We start from the raw sequence: 17,335 nt of genomic DNA, 5'->3' as shown, positions 1-17,335 counted from the left end.
CTCACCCGATATGTAATCTCTCTAATATGAACACCATCGCAATTACTTTACTGTTATCGAAATCTACTGCTCTATTCATCTCATCGCATGTTTTAAATCTTATAAAGCTCGCTGACTTTCTTCTGATTGATCAATTTTAATAATAAACATTTTAATAATAAACGAATAACACAGTTGACTATCTCGTCAGCATGAATCTTTACAGACTTTAATAATCCAAGAATTGTAATACATATATATATATATTATGCGATTTTTCTGCTTATAGCCAGAATGAAACGACGATAATAGTAACACATGATTTTTATTTCGTATCAGAATAATGCGAAATTTGCAATCATAAATGCAATATATCTGAAAATTGCTACTAGTTATAAACACATACCAACTCAGTTGTACTATACCGCCTGTATATTAGCATAGGAAACAAATCTATAATTTTTAATAACGTATATAGCTGCGTATATATGATAGGAAAAATTAACTTATTGATCAAGAGAATTCATTTAATTTATGATTCTCTCTTCTGTTTGCACAGTTAAAGTTAGTGCGATCAATATCACAGAGAATCTTCTCTTCGCCATTTCGGCAAAAAAAGATACCGACGACTTTACAATTTCGTTGAAAAGGAATCAGCAGCCAAGTGGGACGGTTTATTTCTTCAAGGTGAGGAACCAACATTATATTACACATTATCTGTCGAATGTATCCATATATGTATGTAACAAATAATTATTTTCGCCTTCATAGATATCATTCTCCTTATATATGCTCGTTAGCGTCATAGTGATGATTAACTTATTAATTGCTATGATGAGCGACACGTATCACAAAGTGATATCGCAGAGTGATATCGAATGGAAGTATGGTCTCAGCAAACTAATACGTAAGATGCAAAAGTAAGTAGATAAGTTTTTACATTTTCATAAATTTCTTGCTCTCCTCTCTTCAAATTTTAAATTTTAAATTAAATAAAACTTAAGTTTTTTTGTCGTTTCTAATTATATGGCGATAATTAAATTCCTTACTTTCTACTATCATGTAATTCCTTGATCAGAGACAGGAGACTTCCATAGAAAATTTATGATGCGAGACTTTTGATGCGCTTCTGTAAATTTGGAAAAAAAATCTTTATATTTATTATCGATCTTGTTTTTTTTCAAGAACAAAAACCGCGCCAGCCCCGTTAAATCTCATTACTACATGGACGGAGTATTTGAAGAGTGTCTGTATAAGAAAACGCAATGCAAGGCAAAAGATTGACAGATCTCATGGTTACATGGAACCCGATGTGCATCAAAGAGACTTTCCGAAATATCCACTTTCCAGCGTACGTAGATATCAGATATGCTTGTTGCAGACGTATCGATTCGATTCATAATTATATTTGCCTGTTTAAAATTTTCATATCCGTTTGTGCTTTATTGCAGAAACGGATATGAAAATTTTAATTTCTTCATTATATATTGTAAACATGTGATTCTGCATATATATATATATATATATATATATATATATATAATAATTTATATATATATAATAATTATATATATATATAATATTATATATATATATATATATAATTATTATATATATATAATAATTATATATATATATATAATTATTATATATATATATATAATATTATATATATATATAATTATTATATATATATATATAATAATTATATATATATATATATATATATATATATAATAATTATATATTGTAAACATGTTATAATTTACTAATGTTATCGTATTTATGAGGATACATATTATTACACATGCAAAGTTTTAATTTCCAGATATTTTCGAAAATTTATTAAATAATTTCAGGTCTTTATATCTGTTCCTCTTTCGTCTTTTTAGAATAACAGAATAATTCCACGAACAAAGGACAGCGTCAATTTTTCATTACTTCAATTAAGTCCGGCCAACAGTCAAAGTTCCTTGAGTAATATTTCGAGGATAGACAACGTCGTCGATTGGGATACAATTCGTCGAAAATATCGCATGCAATTTTGCGGCAAAATCGAGAAATCGTCCGATGGGGTGGCAAAGCTTGCTAGAATGGCTTAACTAAATAAAATTTATGCAACATATATATGTGTGCAATATATAGGCGTCGTTTTTTTTATTACTACCTACTAGATATCGTAATCATATTTGTGTAATAGATACATATATATGTATATATAAGTAAAATACTTTCTATACTCTTTTGTACGTTTCTCTGCGATATTGCTATAATTGTAATAAATATATATACGTGTCATAAGTGGACATGCAAAGTTACGTTATCTAAATGTCCCACCGACTTCCTTTTATATCTCGCCTTTTCCAAACAGCGGTTCTGCGTTGGTTTCCAGGTAAAAAGTACCCCGAGCTTTAGTATTGACAAATTCTCCCATCACAGTAGAATTATTGCTGCATTTACCAAGCTGGAAATCTATCCAATTGGCGCACCGTAGAGCGGGAAAGCCGTCAGGATGCACGATAGACTCGGCAAAAAATTCATGCGATCTACTGTGGACTACAGGTTTCTAAAAATAGAAATTGGATCAGTTCTGTCACATATTATACAGCTTAAATATAGGCTACGAATATCTTATGTACGACGTACGGGCTGAAAGTACTGGACATCCGGGTTGTCTAAATGTTCCTCCGTTCGGATAGAAATCCACGTGGCCGATGGGTCTGAGGATGCCGAGACTACCGGCACAGGTGTGTATGATGTCGACGAAATCGGCGTCTGTGGAATCTAGCCCGCTCAGCCGCGTCTTCAGATAAGGTGTCTCGAAGGCTGGTCCAGCTGGATCAAGTCCGGTGATGCGACCGAGTCTTCCCCGCATATAATTACCAACGTACCCGGCTACATGGGCACCCAAACTATGCCCCAGTACATGGATATCACTGTAGGAAACTTGAACCTCCGATCCGAGAAATTTTATAAACGCAGCTATGTATTCTCCTACCTGTAAACACACAAATCTTGTGTATATATATGTGCAATTTCTTGTAAAAAGTTGATATATTAGAATAATGAGTTAGGAATTTCCAGAATTTTGCCATGTATCAATTTTTGTTTTAATATAAATTTTTAATATAAATTTATAAATTAATTATGAATTAATTGTGAATTAATCTATCAATAGTACTTATAATCTGTACATTAAAAAAATTGTCTCTATTCCAATACGTGATTGATACAAATTTTGCGATTATGCAGCATCGTTAAAATATATTATAATTTAAAAAATTTTTTAAATATACTATAATTTTAAAAATTCTTTTCATTAACTGATCTGTTAATTTTTTTTGTAAGATACGCGAAAATATCGCTCACCAGACGAGTAATTTTGGCAGACGTTAGATATTCCTTGGTTGAACCAGCGAACCAATTTACGCAGATTACATTGTAATCTCCGATACTAAGATAATTTTGTCGAATGTTATTTATCCAGAAAGTATTTCCGCTCTCTGCCCATCCGTGAATGATGATCTTGGTTGGCCATGTAGAGTTAAACGGCGATTCTTTCAGTTGTGCACTATCACCCACTCGTAGAGAAACAGATTGCTCTTTATTATCTTTGGTGTAAAGCTCATAATTTATATTCTCCGCTTTCAAATCCGAATCAATGATGCTGCCAATCACCGCGTGATCATTCGAAATGACCGGTGTCGGGTTCAGGAAGATCTCCAGGAGACCTTCCTCGGGACGGAAGTCTTGAAAGTTTTGAATCGATGGTCGATGATTTGGTAAATCAACTGAATTAATAGGTACATCTAAAAAACATGATTGAAAAATAATGAAAATGTGGACGACACTCTCACCTTAATTTGTAAGTAAATCATTATATTTTCGATTAGAAAATTGAAACTAGATATGGAAAAAAATCAGATTACTTAGGAGCAAAGATATGAAGAACGTTGCAATAAGAAACATTGTACTATTTTTTGACATTATTGCGTTGCGAAATTTTTCTTATATACCTTGATGTTACATCAGCGGAAACCTTATATCGTTTGATCCATTACATCTTATTATGCCGAACAAGAAATACATAATGAGGATGCTCCACGAACTTCCGGCGTTTGTTTACTCTATACTTAAATGTATCGAAACAATATATGCCACATATGGAAATTGATATAGTTTCATTTACTATCTTACATTTCAGGATCAGCCAAATATAAATACAAAATACAATTATATTTGTGCAAAAATATTTTATTAATAGTAAAAGAGAAACAAAGTATAAAAATATTCGAGTTGTATTAGACACTTATCATTTAACTTATATTTTAATGTTAGGCAATTGTCATTTGATTTTTTTTGATGGCAAAACTCCCATTTTGGCATACATCATAATGAAATATCCTTAATGCTGCTTATGTAAAAAACGTCGTTTTATTTAATTTTCTTTGCATTAGAAAAAGTAATATTTAATATAAAGTTAATATTCATAGATAATTATATGTAATAAACAAATATTATCAATATAAAGACTTTATTTTACAATCTATTTATCTGTGACCCAGTGAGAAATGATAGGAAAGATGGCTACTAGACAACTATAAATGTATAATAGACATTTAATAGACCTATCTTTGATCTGTATTTCTTACTGGAGGAGGAGAACCTTATTATTATACTTTTTTCAGCATACAGAGCATGTATTAAAAAAACATCTAAAATTATCAAAATTATAAAGATAGAAAATTAATACTTAATCTTTGGGAATGTATATGATTGCATACTAAAATTATTAAGAGTATACAACAGTGCAAAATTGCAACATTATTAAGAATTGGATTTTTATGAGAAAAATACTAGGAATCGACTTTCTTTTAGTGAGCCAAGATTTATCTCATATGAATTATCTTATAAATTTTCCTGGCAATTCATTGAAAAATTGTAACATTAAATTGTCATATCCACCAAGTAATAAAAAAATAAGCTTAAAATTCATCAAAAAAATCTTAAAATAATAATATTAACATTATTAAAATAGTATTTTAAGTATTGTTAAGGATTGTTAAGAATTTTATAGTTGCAATTTAATAAACAAGAAGTTAATTTTATACTTTGCTCTTTTGAAGATAGACGATTTCTTTGCCATATCTTATATTTGTAATAACATTCAATCCTAATGCAGCAGCTTCTTCACGTACAAGTTGAAGTTCTTCTTCTGTAAGACCTTCAGGAAGAGAAAGTCTTGATACAGTACTATCACTGATAATGGTTTCGCAAAAATCACGCATGACATTTCGAAATTCGTTAATTTTTTGTTTTTCTCCAGGCTTGAAACAATTTTTCCATAATTTTTTCTCAATTTCCAAATATTGACGCTGTTTCACATTTGTCTGTTTATAAAAAAGATATTAATATATCTTATTTTAACACATATTAGAAGAAACATATTTTGAAAAATCTTCAACTCACTTGCTGAATTACTTTTCCAATTTCTTCATTACTTGGTTCCAATGTATAAGCTTTTCGCAATTTCTTCATTGCTTCATCATATTCTCCAAGATTCAATAAAGCTTTTCCAAAACTAGAAGAAAAAATGATTTCAATCATGATATTAATTTAATATACGATTAATTCATAAATATTACATCAATTAACATATTCCCATACTTGTAATGGCTTTTAGCTGTTGGTATTGGTACTCGTCCACAAGCCATACAGGCAAGACGTGGTAAGTCTATTTTGTTATAGCATATTCCAAGATTGCTATAAGCCTTGAAAGTAATTCATTCATTTCTTCTTCTTCTGAATTATCTTTCAATTGTACATTTTCTAAGCAGTCAATAATTCTTTTATATCTACAAAAAAAATATATTATACACATATGACCATATTACATTTATACAAAAGTCTTTAATATAATGTTATTTACTCTCGTATTGCCCGTTTGAAATTAAGCTTTCTACAAGTATCCTTAGCAGCCACAAACATATGTAACATTGGCTCTTTTATATGTCTAAAAGACTGCTTTTCTTCTGTTTGAAGATTTTGATAAGTATCTGCAGAACCATCATCAAGGTAATCAATTAAGTGAACTACAAATACCACTTCCTCATTGGGTGGAATACGTGGTGGACATCCAAAAGCTTTATAAGCAAGATCGGGATGTATCAAAAATATTGCTATTTCATGCTTCTGCATAGTACTGATGCCGATCTCTAAACCAGGTATAATGTATCCTTGGCCTAAACGCAGTGTCCTTGGTTTTCCAGAAGAATAAGTTGAATCGAAAGGTTCATCTCTGTCTTCAAAATATCCAATGTAATGAAAGGTAATTTGACCATTAGCAGGAACAACTTCTCCAACACCTTTTTGCTTCACATATTTCATGACCTAACGTAACATAATTTCATAAGTAAAATTGTTTACATTTTAAAACATGCAAAAAGGTTACGTTTCACTTTGATTTTTTAAAAAATATTTTTGCAAGTTTTATCTAGTTTTATTTAATTTTATTTACGTATTTTCAATATATCAAAAATATTATATATCTCCTCTTATTATTCTCTTATTATTCTCTTTTCTAAAGAAAATAATTTCTAAAGAGAATAATTTATAAATAATAATAAAATAATAATAATAATAAAATAATAAAATCTGATTTACTTTTTGATCTATGGTCAAACTTGTCATCTTTGCTTTTAACTTTTCGAAGCTCATACCGTAAAGGGATACGGATCCTTTCTCATCATCTCCATCATTTTCATCTTCGAAACCATTCATGTTTAACATGTTTAACATCTCCTCATTGCTGAAATGTACGAATGGAGAAAATGAAAATTCTTCGTCGTCATTGTCTTCTCCAATATAATCCTCTCCAATTTCAAAGGTAACCCCCTCTTCGCCTATCAAATCTCTGAAAAGAACGATACAAATATAAAAATTATAAATATAAAAATTAGCATGTAACGACCATGCAAGTTTATTATTAATTAATCAGTTTTAACGTACTCGAGCCTGAATCCAGCTGCAGGATCTGATATGTGCTTTGCCATTTTAATAAATTGATTCCTCGGAGAAAGAGATATTCTTTATCTTGTATTTTTCAATTCACTTTGCTTCCTAAATCTCTTGTCCGGAACACTCTCTCAAAACGAGAACGACGCAAGATCATGTAAGCGATGAGAAAGAGGACATAACTCTTCAGTTTTTCGACAGAGGTCTCTCCCTTCTTTCTCAATCGGTAATAAATGAATTAATGAATGAGTACATTCACTTTTATGAATGAGTACATTCATTTATGAATGATAATTATATGTATGAATAATACATATACATATATATATGAATAATTTTTCAATACTCGATATTGACAATCCCAACTTATATAAGGATGCACTTTATGCACAAATGCATTATATGCACACAAAACTACCGCGCAAACTGCACAACTGATGAAATTGTATATTACACTGCGAAATTATTATTATTATATGCCACAAACACAGCACGGATACACACAGATATACAGATACAAAATGTAAAGGAATCGAAAGAAATATTTGATGTGTGTAGTATATATATTTTTATATTTAAAAATAATAATGAAAACTTATATATACATTTACAAATAATAATTAAATTATATAATACATATATAAATTATACTAGTAGTAGTGTATTCTCCTTCTTAAATAGTATAAATTATAATGAATAGTATAATAGTATAATTGTAGTAAATAGTATAAATTATAAAATTATAAAATATAAGATTATAAATTATAATCTTAGTATTAATTTTAAAATTATTACAAGATAAGTATAATATCATCTATCTTGCTAACGCAGAGCATTTTTGAGCGCATCATATATTATCAAAAACATTTTCATAATTATGATTATTTTATTGTTAATTGACATATATACATAAATGTATAATTTTTCGTTTAATAAAATGATTGCTTTATGTTAAACCATCACATAACATAAACGTCAAATGAAAATCGAGACGATGAGAATGATTATTTTTGTTATATAATCTCTTTTTTTTTAATTGCTCATGGTCTAAATTTTTGATCAATCGAATCAGGCAAAGAATTATTATCGATTAGCAAGCAGAACGGAAATGTAACCAGCTGACGTCTTGATTAACTGAAAACGTGACGAATGAACATATACATGTACACAGTGACAACAATGATGAATAATTATAAATAAAGAAAAAAAAATAAAAAGAGATTTCTATTGTGTAAAAGCCGCCTTTATATGAACATTTTATATGAACGAATTACGGATGTCTTACACTGCAAAACATAGACAATGTCATAGGAAATATTCTGCCCGCAGTAATGAGAAGAGGTTTTTCAGAACGAATCATTATCAGCAACAGGTTTCTAGCTTCATTTGGTTTCAGTGAGTACCACGTATAGTTGTACGCCGCATAATACACTCCTTCGCCTAAATAAGTATTATAAATCTGTCACAGGAGACGCACTGTCATATCTTTCAAAAAATAAAAATCTTTACAAAATGAAAAATAAAAATCTTTAAAAAATGAATAAATTGAAAATATTAAAAAAATCAAACTAAAAAAGTATTAAATATTATAAAAGAGAGAATTAATTTTTAAAAAATAAAAATCTTTTGTATTAAAATTTTTCTGATTTGCAACAATCGGAAAATATTTAGATCTGTGTTAATTATTATGTAGATAATTATTATGTAGATCTGTGTAATGTTATATAAGATATATATCAAGGTATTATAATTATAGTGTATCAGACTTACATACTTATGTTTACATACTTACTTTGGCTATAAGAATCTCTCCGACCACACAGTACAGGCACATGTGAACGAATGTATTAATGAGAATCGAAATGAGCCAACTTATTCGCATAAAGGAAATATCTCCGTTAACTCCGTCAATGATCTATAGACATGCATTAATATGTGTGATTTTCTGCGCAATTTCTCGATGTTTATCAAATTTATTTTAATAATCTAATTTTTCCAGAAATGTATATATATTATTTACGGAGAATTGAGAGGAATGTCACGACTAAGATGGTCTTTTCATGTCGCGTTTTCGTTTCCGTTGCAACAAAAAATTGTAGCGATGGAGATTTTATACTATCTGGGATTATACAATGTTCGAAAGGATAGCTCTTCTCTTTTTCGGCAACTTACGGTAACTAATAGAAATCCTTGAACGCAAAATAAATAGCGAAATACACTAACAATGCCAGAAGCATCAAGTTGAACGTGTTGTCGATGACATCAACGGATCTACGATATAAGATATCGCATAATGTAACATGGAGTAATTTTAAATAAACAATTTTAAATAAAAGCAATATCTTAAAGGCATATTTCTAACAATAAGATGTATAATGTGTCTAAAACGGCTGCAAACGATGCATTTATCTAACATAATACAAAAGTACTGTATATATGAGAATCTATTTTTTGACGTTAAAATTTTCGATACATATTAAATTTATCATACGTATTACGTGAAACTGCGATATGAAGTGTATATATTTATATTGAGTTTTTAACAAATAACGATGTCGTCTGAATCCGTATCATTTATTTAATATAAAAATGCACAATATATAATCTATTTGTTATAGGTTTATATATTTATTACGGCTAATTATATAAATAATGTGATAATAAAAATATTATTAGAATATTTTTAATGAACACGTTCGAGTTTTTAAAAAATTATATAAATATTATATAAGAACCTCAATATAATATTTAAATCTTTATATATAAGTGTATAAATTACAGAGCTTTTAAACGCAGAGAATTTAAAGAACAACCTAATGAGACGTAGATGATCCTCAATATTGAAGGATAATCCGTGCTGAAGCTTTTGAAATCGTTCAAATTAAGCAATCGTACTTTGAGAATATCCAGCTGAGCGCAGATATGAAATACAAGTAGACCCAAAAAATTATCGATGCCCGTGTAAGAAATCGCGGCCATTATGATCGACGTTGCTTGAGCGACGAACGCGATTTCGTAATATGGGCTCTCTGTCATGTCACGAAGGTAATAGGTTTGCAACAGCAACGGCTTCGCACCATCCGTGAGATTCGTCAGATATCGTATAGAGTATCCAAAGCAAGGTGGAATGATGAGAGCGACAGATGCGAAACTCATCATGATACATCCGAACATAACGATCGCTTTCGCGATTTTCGCTTGCTTTATCATGGTATCTCGTTCTTGCACTGTCTTCGTTTTGATCCAATCGTTCACGATCATGTTTATGATCGGTACAAGATCTTCGGAGAGGAAATTTCAAAATTTACGGATGAAGTTGCAATACTCTTAAGAAAAAATAGATAAAGTAAATCTACCGAATAAAATAAACTATCATATTCATGTCGACTTACCTCCTTTGCGGAACCACATAATAACAAATTTCAAGACAGTCACCGAAAATGGTAGAGCGATCTGCAGATTGTCTGCCATCGCCACAATGTCACCCCAGACCCTCAACAATGCTAACATCCCGGGTATAACCGATGTGATAAACATCGTGATAAAGATAATGAAGGCGCGTAGATTTGCGAAAAATTTTTGCCAATGACTTAACTTATCGTCCGGCCAGAGACCAAGGATCTTCAGAGAAATTCGATTTATTCCGATCGCCCAATCTAAGTCTATGTAAATTCCATTTTATTTCTTAAATCGCGCGTTATTTGCAACAATTTCTTCCTTCCCGGAATAATTGCCCGATTAATTGCCCGAATAATTGATGATAATTTAAGACGGGAAAATGTGTAGAATTTCACATATAAAAAAATGAGATATATTAAAGTAATTATCGCCTGCAAATCTTTTGACCACTTAATTTTAAAAAAAATTTTTTATTCATTTATTAATGTCAAAAAATAATATGTCAGATTATATAATTTATAATATATATATATATATATATATATATATATATATATATGTCATCAACTTTTTATAATAATGCTATATAAAAATATTAGATGAAGCCCCATGTTAATTTAAATCTCAACTTTACCTAAAATATACCTTTGTCTATTATACGACAGAGAGTTTACACAGAGTTTAATAATAACAATATATGAAAAATATATGAAAAATATAAGAAAGAAGAATAATATATGAATATAAAAAAGAAGAATAATATATGAAAAATATGTGAAAATGAATAAAAATATAAAGACCTGTGTATGCCAGTGTCTTAGAATCGTCCATGTCGGAAGCTAAATGCAGACTGATACTTTTTTATGAATTTAGCATTTCTCCCTCACTTTTTACGATACAACAATTACGCATGTCCATGGCAAAAGTTCTGAAACTCACGAACTTTATTGAGCTGTAAAGTACGGACATGTGCATAAATATTTCAAACACCAATGTTCGCCGTGTCTTTTTTACGCGTGTCAAACCGTAATTCGAAGAATCGAATTAGTATAGCCCTCCTGTAACATCGTTAAATACTTTATAAATAATAGATGCAACGGCCTCCAATTTTTCTGACGTTTATTATTAATTTATCCTCCCATATCTCTTTTCTCGCTGAACTTACTTTTTTTCAACAATTTGAATTTTCGGAAACTTAACTGAGACGCGTCTCTCTTTTATTAAACGAACTTTAAAAATATAAAGAATTAATCGACATCACAGTTTTGCAAGCGACACATTTGAATGATATAGTTTTGATGACAGAGTTTTTATCAACGAAAGATGACAATACGAAATACTAAGATCATTATAAAAATTAACAAAATAGAATGAATATGTGTGTAAAAGAAAACCGTTTAGTTTTAAAACATCATTTCATTTAACACCTGACCAAAGAAATCGTAGGAGAATTTTAAAAATTCATTTTGTTGTTTATGGAATTTAATTTAAATTTTTCGAGTTAATTTTTTTCATCGGCGCAGATTATCAAAACTACATAATTTTAAGAATAAATTTAAAAATAAATAATAATTTCTTTTTTTGAAAGCAAAGAAAATGAAAATAAAAATATTTTTTCAACTACTAATATTATCTTAAAATTGAAACTTCAAAATACTTCTTTAATTTTTTATCTACAATGAAATTTCGTTTAAATTTTAATGAAATTATATATAATTATATTAATAATTATATAAATTATATATAATTATATTTTTAATAGTGTATACGTATCTACGTGTTTACATCAAGATATAAATTGTTATAATAACATAATGGAGTGTGCGAGAGATGATGTTTATTGACAGATTTTATTGACAGTTCAAGTGCGATCGATATATTGTGAATAAATAATAACTTATTAACAATTTCAACATATAAATTGCTATATTAAATATGTTATATGTATATGTAAAGAGACAATATTATTAATTTGAAACATTTTAAATGCATGTCTCTACAATTTATTGAGATTCTAAATCAATTAAACAGCTTGAATAATATATAAGACAGTTTTGATAAAATTTAAAATATTCTCTCAATAATATAAATATGATTATTTATTGCAATTGATTATACACATGAGAATTTATTTTGTTCGAATTATAGCGATACCACTTTGTCACGTGAATACATGAATTAAACAGTTTGATGCATTAATTAAATGCTGTTGTCTGTCGGAGATTATATTCAAGTCAATGTCCAAAAATCATTAATTAGCGAGCAGTACTACAGCAGGATATATAACCATCTGATCAGCTGAAAGCAAAATATAAGAGATACAAATGAATGCTTATAAGATATGTACATATAAAATATATATTTTTAAGAAAACATTATAATCTAATATTCTATAAAATTGCGCGAATATTTAAGTAGCTATCTTACTGTACAAAACATGGATAATGTCATTGGAAATATTTTTCCTGTAATATAGAGAGGTCTTTTGGCGCGAATCATCTTCGTCAGACTTCTGACTTAATTCTGTTTCAGTTTATACCATGCATAATCATAGGTCACATAACATATGCCTTCACATTGCATACATATTATTATTATCTAAATAAGTATATTAAGATCTTTATCATATATATAGATAATACGTTGGAACAGCTTGGAACACCCAAGGAATATTGTAAAATGCAAAATTCGATAAAATGGATATTAATTGGATATTATGGTTCATGATTTGTGTAACACGTGTAATTCTTTACTACGATTTAACTTTCGTAGACTGATCCACAAAATGTAGTCTGACTGCTTTTTTTGACCATAAACGGTACGACAAATGTCACATACAATTATAAGCTATATAAATATTTAATTTGACTGCAATTTGATGTGTTTTCGAGAAATCGTTAATCTTTCCTTTCACACATTCTCGATTGTGTATTATAGCTTATTTAGAAATCGTAATCCAGAGCTCTTGATAACTGCACACATTTATAACGAAAGGATTATATTTACAGAAAGAAAATGAAATTTGTAACAATACCTGTGCGGTTCAAGTTATTATACCATCAATTTATTAAATAATTAACAATTCAAGTAAAACAATTTTGATTAAAATGTTGTTTTCCACGTATAGTGCTAATACATTGTCCGAAATTTCAAAAATTTTAATTGATTTATGATGATATAAAAGGCAGAGTAAGAGAAGAAAGAATTGTTCAAAACATATTTGAATTTGTAAAATATTTAAATAAATATCGAGAGTTAAAAATGGAAAAAAACTTAAATCGGATTAAATAGATTTTATTTTTAAATTATTTTATATTAATCAATATTTATATTAATTATTATTTTATAATAATTAATATATATTAATTATTATTTTATAATAATTAATATCTATTAATTATTATTTTATAACAATTTATCTACATAATAGATTGTCACATTATTACAGCATATAAAGTATTCTCACAAAAAAGTCATTTTTAATTTTCGAGAAATATAATAATACTTATTTAAATATTATTATAATTAATATTGAACAATATTATAACGATTAATGTAAAGAGCATTTCTAGGATTTCTGATGTTTTTATATTTCATTTTTTTAAGACTACTTTTCTTTCATTTTCTTAAGTTTTGCCTTCTCTTCGCTGCCTTTTCGTTTTTCGGAAGGAAATCGCGAACAAAAGAATCACCGCACACGATCATACGTCAAGAGAATCAGTTTCTTCGCAAAAAATTACGTAAATATAATACATAATTATTATGAAACGTTATTATGAAATCAGTTCCCAGCATGAGTCATGATGCAACTAGTAAACTTTCCGAACGTGTATTGTACATATGAAATGTATATGTGTATGAGTATATGGATATATGCACTTATGTCTGGGTTTATTCGGTTGCATGGTGATCAAGGGGTAAAGCGGAGAAGGATTACTGATTTCCGGATAAGTGCTTAAGTACAGTTAAGCGCAATACATGGACAGGTCGATTAATGTGCACATATTGCGACAGCATTCCTCATAGAGATCTTCCCATTTTCGTGGCCTATCGGCGAACAGTTCCTTCAACGTCTCCTCTGCTCTTGCTCGGGACAGGAACGGGGAAGAGTCGGAAACATACCGAAGATTGGCCATCTTCATTTCTGAAAAAAAGTGCAAACTTTTGTAGCAGTGTGTACAAATAATATAAAAAGATCGTATCGTTCAAACACTTTCTGTGCGTGTAAATATTGTCTTTCAAACTCTTTCTATTAACTTTCTAAACATTATGATTATTACAAATGCGAAAAATCGTTTCATCGAGAATTTCCGCAAATCATATATACAATGGTTAAAATGAGATGGTCAATAGAATTATAATAAGGCATTATTTTAATAAACAGTTCATTTGATACATGCGCATTCCAGATAGCCTCATTTTTTTAAACTCGTTTAATCGAAGGCTACGTAATGACATGGATAAATAATCACTGTCCAACAAATGCCTTATTATAAATATTTCATGTGCTTTAAAAAAAAACTATCGCATTTATATGATTTTTAATAGATTACAGAATAGATTTATCGGTATATCATATTAATAACAGTATTTAAAAAATTTGTATAAAATATTTTATAAAATATTTATAATCTAAATGGCAATTAAAACAATATTTAACAATTAATTAAAATTTCTTCTATTTTATTGTATAAAACACATACGCATATGCGATTAAATTTTAACAATAAGAGATACATTAAAAAATTCATAAATGAATCATGCTGGTTAAACTATCATCTTCAACTATAATTACAAATAATAAAATCTGATAAAGAAAACATTGTATACATTTAGGAAAGAAATATATTATTTAACATTGTTGCAGAAATAAAAAAATTTGCTCATTAATCCATTACCGATGTATTTTCTATCCTATTTGGCGTTTGGATTCGTTTATATAAGCGAAAAAAAATATCTTCCGTATTGATTAGCTTTTGTGCTTACCTTGATATCTACTATTATCATTACAGACTGTACGTAGAGTATTTAAGAGCTCTTCGCCACAATATTTCTGGGGCAAGGTCGGCTTCTGGTTGGGGTAGCCGTTCGTTTGTGCGTCTCTTGATTCCGACATAAGAAATGCGATGACGATCATCAGGCTCACAAGCACGTTCAATTGGTTCGTGAACATCTGAAAATATCCGTTCTCATTTAATTACGCGAACGCATACACGAGGTTGGATTAAAAAATTAAAAGATGGAATATATTATATATTTATATTTATCAGAGAAATATTTATTATATATTTTATATTTATATCAGAGGAAATAAGCTTTTTCGGAGATAGAAAGATAAATGAGAATAGAAAAATAATTAGAGAATATAAAACATAAGTAAGCATGTGTTAATTAAAAGTAGATTAAAATTGTGAACAGCAGTGTCATTCCGCAACCTTCGACCAAATAAATTGAAAAAATGAAGGAATATCTGGAACACGCGCGGACTAGACAAACTGTTTACGTTTGTTTGTAGTTACGTAGTTTAAAGAAATAAAAAGGTTTTATACAATGCACAGGCCTTTTTTTTTTTTTTTTTTTTTTTTTTTTTTTTTTTTTTTTTTTTTTTTTTTTTTTTTTTTTTTTTTTTTTTTTTTTTGTACACTTAAAATAAAAATATAAATAAATACGAATCTAATAATTCAAAATTATATTCCCATATATTTCAGTTAGGATTAACGATATTAACGATATTTATTTCGCGACTTTTCAAGGATGTGACCTTCCAATAATGATATCGTGTGTTGTTCATAGTTTGTACGAAAATACACACATACATGTACGCATGTATTTCCGTTAAATTTGAAAGTATAAAGTCTTGTTTTTAGTAAAGATATCGAGAAAGATCATTAACTGAGCTTTAAAAATTAAATATCTATTAGTTCTAAAGTGTCTTTAGAATTAATGAACGAATAATTTTATATATATATACTTTATACAAATATCGAAGCTTGTTTTATAAAAAGCAAAATTTCATTTTCAATAACTTACAACTAAATAGAGATAATTATCTCAGTGCCTCAATATTTTCATTATATCAATAAAGATCGAATTTAAATGTACTTTCGATATAATATTAATTTGAATATCGGTATACTTTTTAATTTGAACTACATCGTTTTAGGCTACAATTTACATAAATACACTTTTATTTTGATGTTTCAAGGTTGATGAGGGAATTTATTCGCGATTGATTTATTCGCAAACAACATTTCATTAAACGTGTCAGAGTCATTACCGCAGTAGACACATTGGCTTGCTCCTTTGAAAAAGCGTAAAGTTAATATAGGGCAAACCACTTCTATTTGCGGCGCATTGAAATTAGAGATAGAAATTAGCGTTCAACTAAGCTATAACTGAATGAAATGACGCATATTGATGTCGAATTATATCTAATATTATTTATCTTTTCCTCGCGATTAGTACGACTGAAAACACGCACATTTCCAATTCGTAGCGTTATTGCTCCGATAGATCAAAATTTAATTATATTTACGATTTATCATAAAACTCTAAATATATATACTGAAATGAAATTCCAAACTAAATTAACATTCTGTCTTTAAAGTTGATGAGGCAATTTCTGAACGTTATTTCTAATATCTACTTTAATATTTCTTTTACATACCTTGAGAGTTTATAAAGATTTTGCACTTTGATCCGGAAATCTTCCTTAAATATTCAGAACGGTAATCCAACTATATTTTTCTTTGTCTGAAAGAACTGCGTGATCGTCGGTGAGTCGTTCTCGTCGATCTGAAGAAGTACATCTTTCAAAATATGAACCCGAGGATGGGGGAAATAATTGTGTTTTATGTTTTGTGTATTTATGTTTTGCGAACGGGCAACTCGTGGCATCTTACTGTGAAGATAATAAGCGCGATCGCACGTCGTCGATACGCCG

At 28.9% G+C, this 17,335-nt stretch overlaps 3 protein-coding genes and 2 pseudogenes across 3 annotated transcripts; 1 reads left to right on the top strand and 4 right to left on the bottom strand.

The window, feature by feature from the left end:
* Window positions 1-513: 513 nt before the first annotated feature.
* Window positions 514-2,307, top strand: LOC112639384 (transient receptor potential-gamma protein-like). The gene is made up of 4 exons (XM_025413170.1): window positions 514-666; window positions 751-899; window positions 1,165-1,330; window positions 1,872-2,307. Exons 1-4 carry the CDS (start codon window positions 514-516, stop codon window positions 2,079-2,081), a joined length of 678 nt encoding a protein of 225 aa, XP_025268955.1. The 3' UTR covers window positions 2,082-2,307.
* An 11-nt stretch (window positions 2,308-2,318) lies between these two features.
* Window positions 2,319-3,972, bottom strand: LOC112639386 (annotated as a pseudogene).
* A 1,047-nt stretch (window positions 3,973-5,019) lies between these two features.
* LOC112639385 (inactive peptidyl-prolyl cis-trans isomerase FKBP6-like) lies at window positions 5,020-7,085 on the bottom strand. The gene is given in 7 exon segments (XM_025413172.1): window positions 5,020-5,369; window positions 5,449-5,560; window positions 5,647-5,752; window positions 5,755-5,834; window positions 5,909-6,369; window positions 6,643-6,892; window positions 6,988-7,085. Coding segments are annotated over 7 exon segments (1,338 nt in total). The 5' UTR covers window positions 7,032-7,085; the 3' UTR covers window positions 5,020-5,084.
* Window positions 7,086-8,042: 957 nt separating this feature from the next.
* LOC112639383 lies at window positions 8,043-11,223 on the bottom strand (annotated as a pseudogene).
* Window positions 11,224-13,949: 2,726 nt separating this feature from the next.
* Window positions 13,950-17,244, bottom strand: LOC112639387. The gene is made up of 3 exons (XM_025413173.1): window positions 17,060-17,244; window positions 15,379-15,565; window positions 13,950-14,536 (listed from the first exon to the last, which is right to left on the bottom strand). Exons 2-3 carry the CDS (start codon window positions 15,563-15,565, stop codon window positions 14,358-14,360), a joined length of 366 nt encoding a protein of 121 aa, XP_025268958.1. The 5' UTR covers window positions 17,060-17,244; the 3' UTR covers window positions 13,950-14,357.
* Between the last annotated feature and the right edge of the window lie 91 nt (window positions 17,245-17,335).

The sequence above is a fragment of the Camponotus floridanus genome, unplaced genomic scaffold (genome assembly GCF_003227725.1).
Source record: "Camponotus floridanus strain SB8 unplaced genomic scaffold, Cflo_v7.5 scaffold613, whole genome shotgun sequence".
NCBI classification, from domain to species: domain Eukaryota; kingdom Metazoa; phylum Arthropoda; class Insecta; order Hymenoptera; family Formicidae; genus Camponotus; species Camponotus floridanus.
Note: the sequence above shows the minus strand (reverse complement) of the source record. Positions and strands in the feature narration are given on the sequence as shown.

What these genes read in the sequence shown, in the direction of transcription:
- LOC112639384 (XM_025413170.1), top strand. Translation starts at nt 514, where the DNA reads ATGATTCTCTCTTCTGTTTGCACAGTTAAAGTTAGTGCGATCAATATC. An exon ending in GGACGGTTTATTTCTTCAAG is followed by an intron (nt 667 to 750) that starts GTGAGGAACCAA and finishes TCGCCTTCATAG; the next exon opens with ATATCATTCTCCTTATATAT. An exon ending in CTAATACGTAAGATGCAAAA is followed by an intron (nt 900 to 1,164) that starts GTAAGTAGATAA and finishes TTTTTTTTCAAG; the next exon opens with AACAAAAACCGCGCCAGCCC.
- LOC112639387 (XM_025413173.1), bottom strand. Translation starts at nt 15,565, where the DNA reads ATGTTCACGAACCAATTGAACGTGCTTGTGAGCCTGATGATCGTCATC. An exon ending in TGATAATAGTAGATATCAAG is followed by an intron (nt 14,537 to 15,378) that starts GTAAGCACAAAA and finishes ACTTTTTTTCAG; the next exon opens with AAATGAAGATGGCCAATCTT.